Source organism: Seriola dumerili, unplaced genomic scaffold, assembly GCF_002260705.1.
Source record: "Seriola dumerili isolate Sdu_G_001 unplaced genomic scaffold, Sdu_1.0 BDQW01000449.1, whole genome shotgun sequence".
Lineage (NCBI taxonomy): Eukaryota > Metazoa > Chordata > Actinopteri > Carangiformes > Carangidae > Seriola > Seriola dumerili.
In genome coordinates this window covers 4,405,530-4,419,170 of record NW_019174704.1, presented here as the reverse complement: position 1 = coordinate 4,419,170, position 13,641 = coordinate 4,405,530, and the positions used below count along the sequence as shown (strand labels likewise).

Here is a 13,641-nt window from a genome sequence, read left to right as displayed (position 1 = left end):
CATTCAGCAGCCCTGCTTTGACCCTTTTAACAACAGTCCCTCCCTTTGTTTTCTTTTCCTTCTGCATTCATTCTCTCATCTCCCCCTTCCAAACCACATAATTTAATCAATAACTTTGAAGAAGTGCATGTTTCTAAACCCAGATAGACTGACTGCCCCTCTTACCCCTTGCACTCTCTCTCCACACTCCCTCCCTCCTTCCCTCCCTCCCTCCCTCTCTCCCTCCCTCCCCTGTCCCATAGCTTTTCTCCCTTCTCGCTCCCATCTCTCTTCTTTTACTGTTTGAATGGAGAAGCTGGGTTCCGCGGAACCTGCACAACCCTCGCTGGGTGCAGAACCCGTTGCTGGGGTTTCTGTTGCCAAGACGGCAGTGGCTGAGGGAGATGAGGTGGTGGAAGTAGTCAGCTCCAAACTGTTTCGGTGTGCGTGTGTGAGACGCTGGCTACCACTGGCCTACAGAGAGGAACTCTACCATGTCTTGCGGCTCACGGGCCCACTGGTGAGTAGGGGAAAGTTGAAGTGTTGGTGGGGGGGGGATTGGTATGTAATTCATAAAGAGCTGCAACTGTAATACATTCGGTAACTATTCGTTTATTGCAGAGTTTCTGTTGAATGCACACTGTTACAGAATATAATCAAACAGTGCAATCCCTTACTAGTTCTGAAATGTATATACAATATGCAAAAGGTGAAATAAAACGGTGTCTACACTTCATGCTAGTGCAAACCAGTTTGTGCTTGGTGATTTCACAACACTGCTCTCTAACTTCAAACTACTTCTCTGAGTACAGATAAGCTGTCTGAGCTTAGTTAATAACAATTATTTGCTGCATCAGCTTCACCTGATCAATGATGAGGCTGTTTGGAAATTAGTCATATCTTTCTGTTTGTTTCTACAGCTGCTGTCTCGGATTCTGAACTTCCTCCTGCCTTTTGTTATCACCATATTCTGTGGTCACATTGGCAATGCAGAACTGGCTGGATACGCACTGGCCTCAGCGGTACTATCTATTCTCCTTTGTGGCATATTGACCAATTATAATGATAATATAAAATATATAAATCTAAATAATTATGAATATAATTAGTATCCCCACTACTCTGGTACTATTACTACTACAACTGCTGTTACTATAACTACCATTCCTTCTTCTGCTAACAGTAGGAATAAAATGAGTATCTTTTGTGTGCTTGTGTATGCCAGGAGGGCAGTAGACATTTTTACTATTAGTTGTGTTGACCCTGGTGGTTTGCCACAGTGTGATGGTGTCTGTATTACATCTGAGAGAGCCCAGGTCTTCAGTAACTGGTGTGACGTGGTGTCTGTTGCGGATGAACACTCTGATATTCATGTCACCGCTAAAATGGTAAAGAGCAGTAACTGTAACTGTGTAACTGTGCAAACAGAAGAAAAAAAAAATACACGCAGGATTGTACAGACTGTCAAAACACTAATGAGAAGCAAAGTGAAGTGACTGTTTAAAAGTTAATTAACGTAGCACAAGCTTTTCTAAATGAAACCTGTTATTATAAAATTGAAATACTTTCCCAAACCTCTCTACAGAGGATACAAATCCTTAGCTAACTTGTTGGCAAACATTTGCTGACTCACACACGTCCTGCAAACAAACAACCGTGAAGCTCTTTTTCCTCAAACATTGACACACATTTAAAATTTTTGTTTTTAATGGGTTATTCCATTGAGATTGAAGTCTCTTTTGATTGACATGAGACTAGCAGCAGAAAGACGTTGAGCAAAAGGACATAACAAGAATGTAATTTAGTCACATGACTGATGCACATACACACCATCGGTCCCAGTTTGGCTGGCCATCTTGGTGTACAAAACTATCTGGCTCTCTTTGGCAAGCTACATGTTGAACTCTTTTCACCAGGCACTCGTTTACTTTGGCTCGCTGCCATTTGGCGCTAGGCAGATAGCATTAAGTTTGCATGTTGTGTGTTGGGAGAAACCACAGTATATGGACCTGGAAATCAAATCAAAAGTGAGTTGAAATTTGCTGCAACAAGCTGCAGTCTGGAATGTTGATGCTCAGTGGGATTGAGAGTAGCAATCCTTACACATTACAGGTGCATATTTAATTCAGTGTTAATGTCAAGAACTTGACAGAGCTTAAAGCTTCTCACAACCCTCGTCTACCATCTAGTTCTGACTGAGAAGGCCTGGAGAAAGATTTCCACACATCCTGTCGATTAAACCCGATTAACAGACAGGGTGGCAACCAAAGTGCTTCTTTACAGAGGTGTTGTATACAATCTGCTGGATAAGGTACTGGTGATGAAAACAATATACAGCATATATGAGTTAGCCTTTGCTTACACTGAAGCTTACCAACCATCCAGTCTCCACAGAACAAACAAACCCTGTGTGGCTAGCTGTGAGTTTATCACACCACAAGCCATCATATTCAATGGGGTAAAAATTACATAATCTTTCCTCTTTGTGTATGTGTCCAACTGGACCACTTTTGACTTATACTCAGGGGCATTTAATATAAAAGGCGATGTTAGAGAGCTGACATGAAAGGAGGAGAGAGAATGAGAGGAATGTGGTAATGCAAGAAAGTTCCTTCATAGCTTGACTTGACTCTCAGATGTTGTAATTTATGGCACCATGGGACCCCAAAAGTTGTCTAATTATCATGTCCATGGCACCATTCATCTTCATAGCTGCAAATAGTGTACCGAGATGGAGTAATGCACAACATCTGCAGACAAGCTTTAATGTACCAGCTGGTCACTGTCCGGAAGCTGTCACAGACGGGACAATGTGCCTATCACTACGCTTGCCTGCATAAGTGGCACATCATTTTCTGATTTGCACTCTTACGCTGTCAAAACTATTGCCACAACAGTGGTTTGACTGGTTTCTGATAGACATGCCCAAATGCTGCAAGATTTGAGTGAGTAAGTCTAGATTACAGCCCTAGCTGACATGGTGGAGTGCCCTTTACTTCCAGTCGACTTTAAACTCTCATGTGGTTTTAGGTGCTGGATAAATTGGAGTGAGTGAAAAATGGCAAACTCTCTGGATTCAGGCATGAATAGCCTAAAAGTCTGTTTAGTGAATCTCAGGGGTATGTGATGTACAAAACAAAGTGTTCTGCACTCAGAGGACACACAGAAAATAAACAGTCTTCTTTAAACAATCATTAAAATCTGTCATGGTAAACCAGTCACCTGGCTGCACCACCCAGCTGTCCAGGGTGCACAGTTCTAGGATCAATCTCATCCCCAGTTCTCTTGGGTACAAGAGAATGAACGAGTACAGCCCCTCTATCTGACACTGGAGTGAAGAAGCCAGTCAAAAGTCCCTGTGTGTCCAGTGCATTCACTGCTGTAAAGTTCTTTTTTGAGTCATGAAAATATCAAATATATTTACAGCCAAGAAGAAAACCTGTATGTGCACAACATAAATAACACTTTGCCTGAAAAACCTCTGTCATTTGCCATCATTAAAATGAAGCACATAACATCTCAGAGTAGGTGAAAACATAATGGGCGGACAGAGTCCTTTCCTACTCATTGATTCAGCTTCAGGATGAGATGGCAGCATATCATCATCAGGCACAGCAGATTTTCACGCAGATGCTGCACCTGCCGAACAGGATAAATGTATGTGAACAATGGTGCCTGGTGGACTGTTTTGTCAGCTGAGGTGTAGGGAAGCTGGGTGTCCAGAAATCACATTAAAGTATGTATTAGTTATGAACATAAACAAAAAAGGGACTATGAGTAAAATACATTTTTTTATAACTAATCTGCAGTTTTTGTTTTCTGATTTGTTTGTATTTTGTCTTCCACCCCTCAGACCATTAATTTGACCACAACTGCAACAGGCTATGGCCTAGCTGTGGCCTGTGACACACTGATTTCTCAGGTGAGACAACCACATCATCTGCACCTGGTTGTTATTGTGCATTTGAACCTACAGTATGTAATCAGATTAAATTCTCATTTGTCTCATTTGTGTTTTGCAGACATTTGGCAGAAAGAACATGAAACGTGTGGGAGTGATTCTCCAGAGGAGTTCACTGATCCTGCTGCTGTTCTGTCTGCCCTGTTGGGCCCTTCTCATCAACGCACAAAACTTACTACTCATCTTGTACCAAGAGAATGAGGTGGCAAGGTACAACCATTGTTTATGAAACATACACATTGTCTTCAAATTTTATTGAGGACAAACTGTTGGTTAAGTCTTTTAAGGAAAAAAAAACAAGACCTATACTTTTATCTTTAGTGCCGTGGCTGTTATTCTTATAAGCAGTAATACCGATGTCTATATTATCAGTGTATTGTGTTCCATGTTAGTGTGTACAGAGGTATTTTAAGTTCAGCTTTGTATATACATTTGTATAGGTATTTGTAAAGACCCACAAATTGTATTTATGTGTAGTTTCCCTACACTTAAACATACAGTGTTATGTGAATATTATGTATGCAGCTTCCGACAGGATTATGTGAATCTACCTACACGTGGAATATTATAGTAAGATTCCTGTCATTTTATTTATTTCATTCAGAGGAACTAAAGCAACAAAGCAGAAAGTTAATGTTTTAATATAGCCTTGCAAAAATCGGTGCATGTCTGAGCAGAAAGTAAATTATTACCAGTGTGTTTGCTTAACTAAATTAATATTTCTCTGTTTTCCCTCAGAATTGCCCAACTGTACGTGATGGCATATCTACCAGCTGTTCCAGTAAGTGCACTGTCTGAAAAAATATTGTGTTCTCCCAATGGGAATAAAGGCATTTCTTGAGCATTTACATTGAACCAAATTCAACATTAACCTAAATATAAAGGACTTTTTGGATGTTGCATGAAGGATATGAGGTAGCTAGCATGGAATTTTCTTCAGAACTACAACATTAATGCAGAAATACAAAATGTTGGCAGACAAATGGTGAAAAATCTTTATTTTTTTTCCACTAATGCTAGCCACGCTACTGACTGTAGGAAAAAAAAGTCCTTTTGAATTCAATTCTCGCCATGACTTTTCTTGTGCATAAAATAAAAGCATTTGTGGAAAAGCACAAGAAATTCCATCTTTGCAGTAAAGGGCATAAAAACAGCAGTAGGTGTTTCTAGACAAATGGAAGCATCAAGATAACAGTAAATGCCTGGAGTCTGGACATTTCCCATGCTTATAATCAAACTAAATTGTGTAAATGGCACAGTGATTCAAAAGCAACACAAGTAATCCATCTCTGCTCATCATATTGTGCTAACCTCCTTCCTTTGACTGAGATAAATACCTAAACAACATCATCTCTCATCACAAAGTTATGTTTGAGAGTTCTGGCTGTTATCTGAGAGGTGTGCCAGTTCTATTGTGTAAAATATTCCCTTTGTCTCTCCTTGCTACAGGCCATGTTTCTGCACCAGCTGCAGGTTGCCTACCTACAAAACCAAGTAAGTTCATGAGAGGAAACAGGAGCACTTCTCCTGCATTGTGTCAGTGGGTGCCCTGTCTCAGTAAGTGGATTGCAATGTGTTTGTCTCCCCAAAACAAATTCAGACAATGGTGGCAGGAAAAAGGATAACGTCATGTCTAACTCAACTGTGTTTGCATCAGAGAGGGTACCACGCCAAAACAAAATGTTTCGGTCTATTAGTTGTAAATAAAATTTTTGATTATGAGGTGATGGGTTGTAGCCGCTTTGTGTTGCCCTTGTCCTGAATTCGCTTTGGGGGGGAAAAAACAAAGTTTTACTTTGTAAACTGTTTGTAACTTGAACAAATCATATTCACACTGTTTGAATATTAGCTCTACTGATTAGTCGATTGTGGCTGTCTTTTTTGTTTTGCAGGGGATTATTCTGCCTCAGATGTACACAGCAGCAGCGGCAAACATTTTTAACTTGGGGTTCAACTACGTCTTAATCATCAGCTTCGAGTTGGGTGTCATGTAAGTGTGTCATGTTGCTTCTCTTAACCTTTTCTTTTTTATGGACTTTGTGTCACGTGATAGGATGACCAATAAGACCAATAAGATATACTGCATAAGCCTCTATAGCATTTGAAGCATCTCTTTCTCTCCTCTGATTTTTTCACCGTTGTCCAGATAGGAGAGGGCTGGGGGCTGATGAATAGCCAGGAGTCTAGAAAGGGGGGTGGGGGGGGGGGCATTATGCATGTTAATCTATCTGAGAAGAATGATTTGTTTTTTTGTTAAAACAGAGTCAGCCGTACACTGATGTTTATTGTCGTTGTACTTTATTTAGAGAGCAAGGCAAAATAGGGTAAAGAAAGAAGGGAGAGCTCTGACAGGAGTTGATCCCAGTCCAGCTGGACAAACATTTGATACGACATGCAATCGACTTAACCAATCAGGCCTCTGTGGTCGGGTCAGATCTGTCCCTCCTCTCCCATATCAAGCATGGATTCCTGCTAGTTTTCCAGGGTCAGACCCTTAGATGTCAAGTGTGCTCAAACCACAATAACTGTCTTGATGCTGACCTGCTCTGACTTCTCTGTGTGAAGTCCTTCCCCCTGTCTTTGCCTAGAGAGAGGGATGGAGTCACAGTTAAAGTAGATTGTCACCAGACATCTCTCCGATATACAAAGATGTTCCCTCGTGTGTGTTTACAGTGGGTCAGCAATTGCTAACAGCCTCTCTCAGATCACCATCTGCCTGCTGTTGTTTGGCTACATCAGATGGAAGAAGCTCTATCAGAAGACATGGGGAGGTGAGTTATACACACAAATGTGAATATCAAATACTAAATGACCACATCAGAAATTCTTCTACACAACTAGGCCAAAAGGCAAATGTCGCATATAAGCAGTACTGTCTACAGTAATCTGTTGTCCTCTATAGGCCATATTGATTATGGTTGTCTGTGAAACTTTCTGCAGGCTGGTCCACTGACTGTTTGCAGGAATGGGGCCTGTTTATGAAGCTGGCTATTCCCAGTGCATTCATGGTCTACTTTGAATGGTGGATCTGGGAGATCGGAGGTTTCCTTGCCGGTCAGTGTGAAGAGTATTTTTCTTTTGTTTTTTGTTACACATTTTATGTTTTCCTTAAATTTCTTTCAACTCAAAAATTCTGGCAGTGGAGAAGCCCAGTAGATTGTATAAGCTTCATCAGGATAACTTTAAAGATACTCTGATCAAATAAAACTGGCTTTAAGATTGACAGAGCAATTAGAAACATACTCCACTGATAATTAAAACAATTAAATCATACCTCTTTTCTACTTGTAATAGAAGTAGAGCTTTCTTTTTTAGCATAAATGAAAATGTGAGGCTGCAACACTGGGCATCCCCAATCTCCAGTAACTGTGACACCATAAAATCATTTTCATTTGCCTAAACCAAATTCTGTGTATGGATATGGATGCTTCTCCCTCAGTTTCCTTACTGTGTTTCTTGGTGCAGTCTTTAGGCATGGTGGGAAAATCTTTGTAAATTTCTGAATCTGACCTTTATCCTATCAGGTGTGCTTGGCGAGGTAGATCTTGGTGCCCAGCATGTGTTGGTGGAAGTAGGAGCCATAACATATATGGTATGTATCACCCATTTGTCCACTTGATGATTTATGTACATATTATTGGGATTGGCATTTTGGGAAATGCATTTATTCACCTTAGATAAGAAGATAAAAACACTAATGTCTGTATATTAAGTAAGGACCTAGATCCAGGGGGCATTTAGTTTAACTTAGCTTAAAACTCCTGGAGTACTGGGCTGATTTACAGCACACAGCTCCTCCTAAAACCACAGATTGCTGTTCTTCCATTTCTGTTTGTGTACGGATATAACACACGAAACGACTTGCGAATGTTAGAGGTGCTGGTAGAAATCCCAGGCTAACTGTATCCCCCTGCTTCCAGTGTTTATACTAAGCTATGCTAACTGCCTCTGGGCTCCAGCTCCATATGTGACTCATCTTCAAATTCTTTGAAAGAAAAAGAATAAATGTATTTCCTAAAATGTTGACTGAATGTGTAATTGATACCAAAAAAGTAATATTGGGTCCTTGCAGTTCCCTCTAGGCGTCCATGCAGCTACCTGTGTACGTGTTGGCAATGCTCTGGGGGCTGGAGACACTGCCAGGGCCATAGTCACCTGCAAAGTGGCCCTGGTTCTATCAGGTATGAAGACACACATATACACAAACAAAGATGATAAATGCAATTCATATGACGGCCAGGTGTATTAATTTATAATGATACAGTATAACAGACACTTCTGATGTGTTAAACTCTGGGTACAGGGAATGTGTGGATTGCATAAGCACTAACAAAATACAGAAATGTAGAACAACGCAACTTTAATGTCTTCGCTATAGGAGTGCTTGCGGTGTTCCAGGGTATCGTCATTGCTGGCTGTAAGTCCGTTGTCGGCTACATATTTACCTCTGATGAGTGAGTTTCACACCAACAAACATACATTCCTGTGCTATGTAAAGGCAACTCTGTTTCTGATGATCTTCTTAAACTGTCTGTAGAAACATTGTGGAGATTGTCTCAGAGAACCTCACAGTCTACACATTTCTACAATTCTTTGACGCACTTCTGGTATGTTGTCACAGAGCAGATGAAATGATCTCGTCTGATTTTACACTGAGCCTTCGTGTTGAACAGCACACACAGAGGTGTTTGCCTGTTTTGTTGAATAAATGTCTGTTTTCTTTGTTTCAATCTCTGTGTGTGTGTTTCCAGTGTGTCTGCTCAGGGATTCTTGTAGGATCTGGGATGCAGAAAATTGCCGCCTTGTCTAACCTGGTGTGTTACTACTGCATCGGTCTGCCGGTGGGAATAGCTTTGATGTTTGCCGCCCAGCTCAGAATATTAGGTAATACTGTTCATCCCACTCTATCTCTGAATGTCTCTGCAAACAAGCTATACATCGAAATGAAATAAATCCACTGAGCCTGTTATTCCCGTAATCTTACACCAACCTTTTTTTGCCTCAGGATCACAATTTTAGATCAGAAACTGTTTACAACTCCAGCTGTTTGAAATACAATTATTTGATATGCGATATTTGCTTAAATGATGAATTTTACTGAGTAAGTAAATTTTAGTCTACAATCTCCACGATATGCTACTCTTTAGCCCAATATGTACTGTATACAGTGATGTTTATTTGAAATCATTGTGTGTAGCGACGTGGTTCTGCTTGCACGCTGCTGTATAGCCTAAAGTCAAGTTGTGTACATGTGATCTCATGTGTGATCTAACCATGACTGCTACTTTGAGGTGACCTCATGTTAATGGAAAAAGCACGTATACCAAAGGTCACATGTTAACTTCAAGAGCATGGTGGGACCTCATAATTTTCCTCATAAATTCAACAGCTGCCTGTGATCTGTGAGTTGTGTCCATTTGTTTGTATGACACCACAGACATACATATTTCTTCTGTCGTCCAATGAGCAGCGCCCAGCACCGAAGGTAGTGTGTCTATATTTAAATCCAGGTTCATTAGTTAAGCCTACAAACCCACTGCGTCCTGCTGCACCAGCCATTCCTTAATTTCCTTCCCTGCAGCCTGTCATTTACCCCCTGCCAGAGTGGCGCTCTTTGCTGTCCACTCAAAGTATTCACGTATTGATAAATGTGCGTGCATGCTCGCACACACACATTCACCCAATGTGCATCGAAGCTCTGACCTTGTGTGGTGTGTGTCTTTGTGCTTGCTCCATGAGGAACTTTGTGACAAGCAGCCTAATTGTGAAGCTGGAAATAGGTTTGATTGATTGGATTGATTGATTGGATTGAATAAATCCAGTTTCTAATAGTAGTAGTTGAATTATGGACTTGAGTGTAATAATAGTGTAAGTGCGGCTCTGATTTAACATTCAGATATGCAATATGAGATCAGAGTTAGTTGCTCAGTCCACCTCAGACTCAAATATCTCAGTAAGTACTATATGGATTTCCATGAAATTTAATGCAGACTTTTATGTGCCGTTCAGGATCGATTGTAATCACTTTAGCGACCCCCGTGCTTTTCATTCAGTGTCGTCATCAAGTCAAAATTTTAATCCTTCCAATACTTACACTTACGTAGGCACAAAACATATGATATCCCCATCAACCTCAGCTGTACTTTGTGTTTAATGCTACTTAGCAACACGTCAGCATGCTAACACCTTAAACTAAGATGGTGAACATGGTAAATATTCCCTGCTAAATATCAGCATGTTAATGATGTCATTGTGAGCATGCCGATGTCAGCGTGTAGCTCAATGCTCTTGTGCCTATGTACAGCCTCATTGCTAGCTTTGACTTTTTTAAAAACATATTATGTACATCATTACTTTTTATTGTTATCCAATTATTTTACTAGTGTGTATGAAGTGAATACGCTGTAGATCTTTCTTTAAAGTGTGTGCATTTGTGTCTCTCCCGTTAGGCTTTTGGCTGGGTCTCTTAATAAGTGTTTTCCTTGAGACGGGCTTCTTTCTTCTTGTAATCTTCAAACTCAATTGGAAGAAAGTCACACACAAGGTATGATCTTCTCATCTTCCTGTAAAACCAAGGTACTACAAGGACAGAAATGTAAATGGTTCTTATTATCAAATGAAACTTCTTATCTGACAGATTTTCTGCTGTGATGGAGCGCCAATAGGCTGCAGTCCCTCCAGTAAATGCACTTTCCCCATTCCAACTGAATTTAGTCATAATTCAAACTTTTTGTCTCGTTTCAGTTTTTCAGTATTTCCAGTCCATTTTTGCTCTGTCATGGTTCTTTTGTTTTTCTTTTGCTTCCACTCAAACATGCCACAAACGAATACAACTTAATAAAGGCTTTTAAGGCTTTTGCAAAGAAAAGTGGTTAGGGGTAAATAAATCTGAAATCTCATCCACGCTTTTTTTCACATGAATGAAAATATACCTGTTTTAGTTTAATATTATGTATTTCATGAATCTCTATCTAATTTAGGTATATAATGTGTTTTCAGGCTCAAATGCGAGCTGGAAAGAAAGTGGTAGTGATACCAAAACGTCCGGCTAGTACAATGCTGAATGAAGCGATGGTGCCTGACGTCTCTGACTGTCCTAACACAGTGAGTGCATATGGAGAGTATATGCTGTCTAATTTAGCAGACTGTTCTCACTTCATTACTTTGTTTGTGTTATTTTTTTTTATTTTATTTTTTTTTTATCATGCTTGAGCTACTCACACACTGATTTACAGCAGCATCTTTGCACCCTGAAGGCCCAGTTGGAGAGTGAAGAGGTTCCTAAAGCAGATGGCTACAGTCCAGTCAACAACCAGGACCTGCAGCTGAAAGCAAGTTATGAGGCTGAGGGCAACAACAATAATGCAGGAGGTGCTGAGGGGGATGCTGAGCAGAGCAAAAATAATGCAAGCACCAAACCTCAAGCGCTGCTCTCCGTCACTCAGCTGATATTGCGTCGGGGACTCACCTTCTTGGTTTCAGTTCTTATTTTGGCTGTAGGTGTTGCTTGCCATTTTGCTTTCCCTGCCCCGGAGCCCTCTGCTCAGAGCAGGGCCAACTTTACGCTGAACTGGGCCAATGCCTCCACTCCTACGCCACCGGCTCCTCTGGACCTGACCCCAAACCTCTGAGCTACAGTATCTTTGACCTCTGAATGTTGACACCTAGTGGCTGAACACAGTCTTCATAAACGGACAATTTACTCCTGAAGAGAAAAGTATTAAATTCCTTCTCATAAACCTGGGTTGTTATTTTGTAAAACTACAGCCTGACATGGGCGACTGCCTCTATCTTGCATGAAGAAAAAAGATGTCTCAGTGCTGCACTGCTGAGCAAATCCGCATAAGGCAGAAGCAATATCAAAAGAGACTGAGACTGGCAGGATGAACAAAGGTCTTGCTACAAAGATAATGTTTTAACCTGCTCAGCCTTTACACATTACAAATCCCTCACTAAGAGACCACATGGGCATTAAGGAACAGATGTTTTTCCACCGATAGCTTTTGATTTTTGAACCTATTCTTGATTTACATATTGCACTGTGACATATATCTTCTTTCTTACTGACCTCAAATCGTTTTCTGGTGTTTTAACTTTAAGTATAAGATTGACTGTAAATATTTGAGGTAAAATTTACATGTATCTCTATATTACTGTATTGTCTTCCTTTATCATTGTCCTGATATCTTCAGGACAGAGGTGATTAATAAATAATAAGCTAGTTTTTGTTTTTACTGTATATGTATTGTCAATAATATCATGTACTGTGGTACTACCCTAATCAATAAAAAATGACTTTAAACGTGTGTGACAATGAAACTAACCACAGGGATGATCAGGTATTTTGGACTCCAAAAAAAAAAACTAAAAAAAAAAACATTATTTCCCCCAAGAAATTACATTAAGTAGTCTGAACTCTTATTGTCTATGCTCTTATATGCAGTTGAAGGGATCCAAACTATATTCCCAAAGATTAAAAATTAAAGGTCCTGCTGTTGACGTCATAGTGTCCAACAGCTGCTATGCTGATGGGCACAAAATGCGAAACATTGGTCCTGCTAGCATGTAGATGCATTAGTAGATACTAAAGTAGCTACTCTCACATGAGATAGTCTTAACAAAGAACATTTCCTGTTTGCCAGACACACATTGTGTAAATAAAGCTGCACAAAGAGAAGTACCAAACCCATATTATTTAATTTCATCACATATCTCTAAATTAACATCTCTGGGATTTACCAATATCAGTAAATAAAAGCATGGCAGTCAGAGGACCACTGCAGTGATCACTGTTTTATTTAAATTTGGAGCCCACCAGTTCATACTATGCTGCAGTGATTGTGTTATATACACTATGACTTCTTATTTTTTAGGTGTAAACACTCAGAGAAAGTGCATTTGGATTTGTTAAAGAAAGGGAGGCTACTCATGAAGTTACTACTGTTGTTTTAGGTCATAAATGAACTCAAAGGTTTAGTTACTAAATGTGATGGAAACTGGCGTCGCTCAGTAACTGATCCATGATAACGGAATGATTTAGCCACTATTGTTTATACACGTACACAGCTTCTGCCCTTCAATATGGCACTTGATGTTAAATGGCGACGTCACAATCAGCTTGATTGTTTTCACCTACGAGGAGAGGCAATCTCTGATTTCTGTACAAAACATATACAGTAGTATCTACACTAACACTAGTAGTAAGTGCTAGTGCATGTTTGACACAAAGTTTAAGACCCACAAAAAAAGGCATTTCTGCATGATGGATTCAGGCAAATGCTGATAACTAATTTCTGCACTGATGAGAGCAACTCATTTCTCTCATTGCTCAGTATTATCCATTGTAACTTCCACTTCCACACTTCAGGCTGCAGAGGCATAAACATATTTGTATTTGTGTATATGTGGCAGCCAGTAGCTGTGGACTGTGTTAGTAATATGCAATATTATTAACTGCAGCCACGATTTAAGTTCCCAGTTATGTCATGGCAACACAACCAAGAAGCTAATATCAGATTCCTTAAGCTACTGTATCACAAGTTCTAGTTCAATGATACTGACAGCAAATCTTTACACAGCAGTCACTCGTTAATGGTGCCACAGCATGTTACTGATTGCAATCTCTGGAGGTGAGCGGGCCAAGATTATAGTCTCTGTGAGGAGCCTGTGGCAATGTCTCCGCTGATGAGCAAGACCGAAGC

The 13,641-nt window shown here is 40.2% G+C and overlaps 1 protein-coding gene across 3 annotated transcripts; it reads left to right on the top strand.

Annotated features, from left to right (window-relative positions):
• The first annotated feature begins 240 nt into the window (after positions 1–240).
• LOC111234624 (multidrug and toxin extrusion protein 1-like) lies at positions 241–12,242 on the top strand. Of its 3 annotated transcripts, none has more exons than XM_022762797.1 (17): positions 241–499; positions 900–1,001; positions 3,833–3,901; positions 4,002–4,150; positions 4,679–4,721; positions 5,390–5,434; positions 5,833–5,930; positions 6,614–6,711; positions 6,881–6,994; positions 7,465–7,532; positions 8,013–8,121; positions 8,319–8,394; positions 8,478–8,547; positions 8,692–8,824; positions 10,390–10,484; positions 10,940–11,044; positions 11,179–12,242. In XM_022762797.1, the coding sequence occupies exons 1-17, from the start codon at positions 287–289 to the stop codon at positions 11,569–11,571; spliced, it is 1,980 nt and encodes a 659-aa protein (XP_022618518.1). In that variant the 5' UTR covers positions 241–286; the 3' UTR covers positions 11,572–12,242. The 3 variants fall into 3 exon arrangements, with proteins under 3 accessions (XP_022618518.1, XP_022618517.1, XP_022618519.1); XM_022762796.1 differs by having other exon boundaries at positions 11,176–12,242; XM_022762798.1 differs by having other exon boundaries at positions 242–499; positions 11,197–12,242.
• Positions 12,243–13,641: the final 1,399 nt, after the last annotated feature.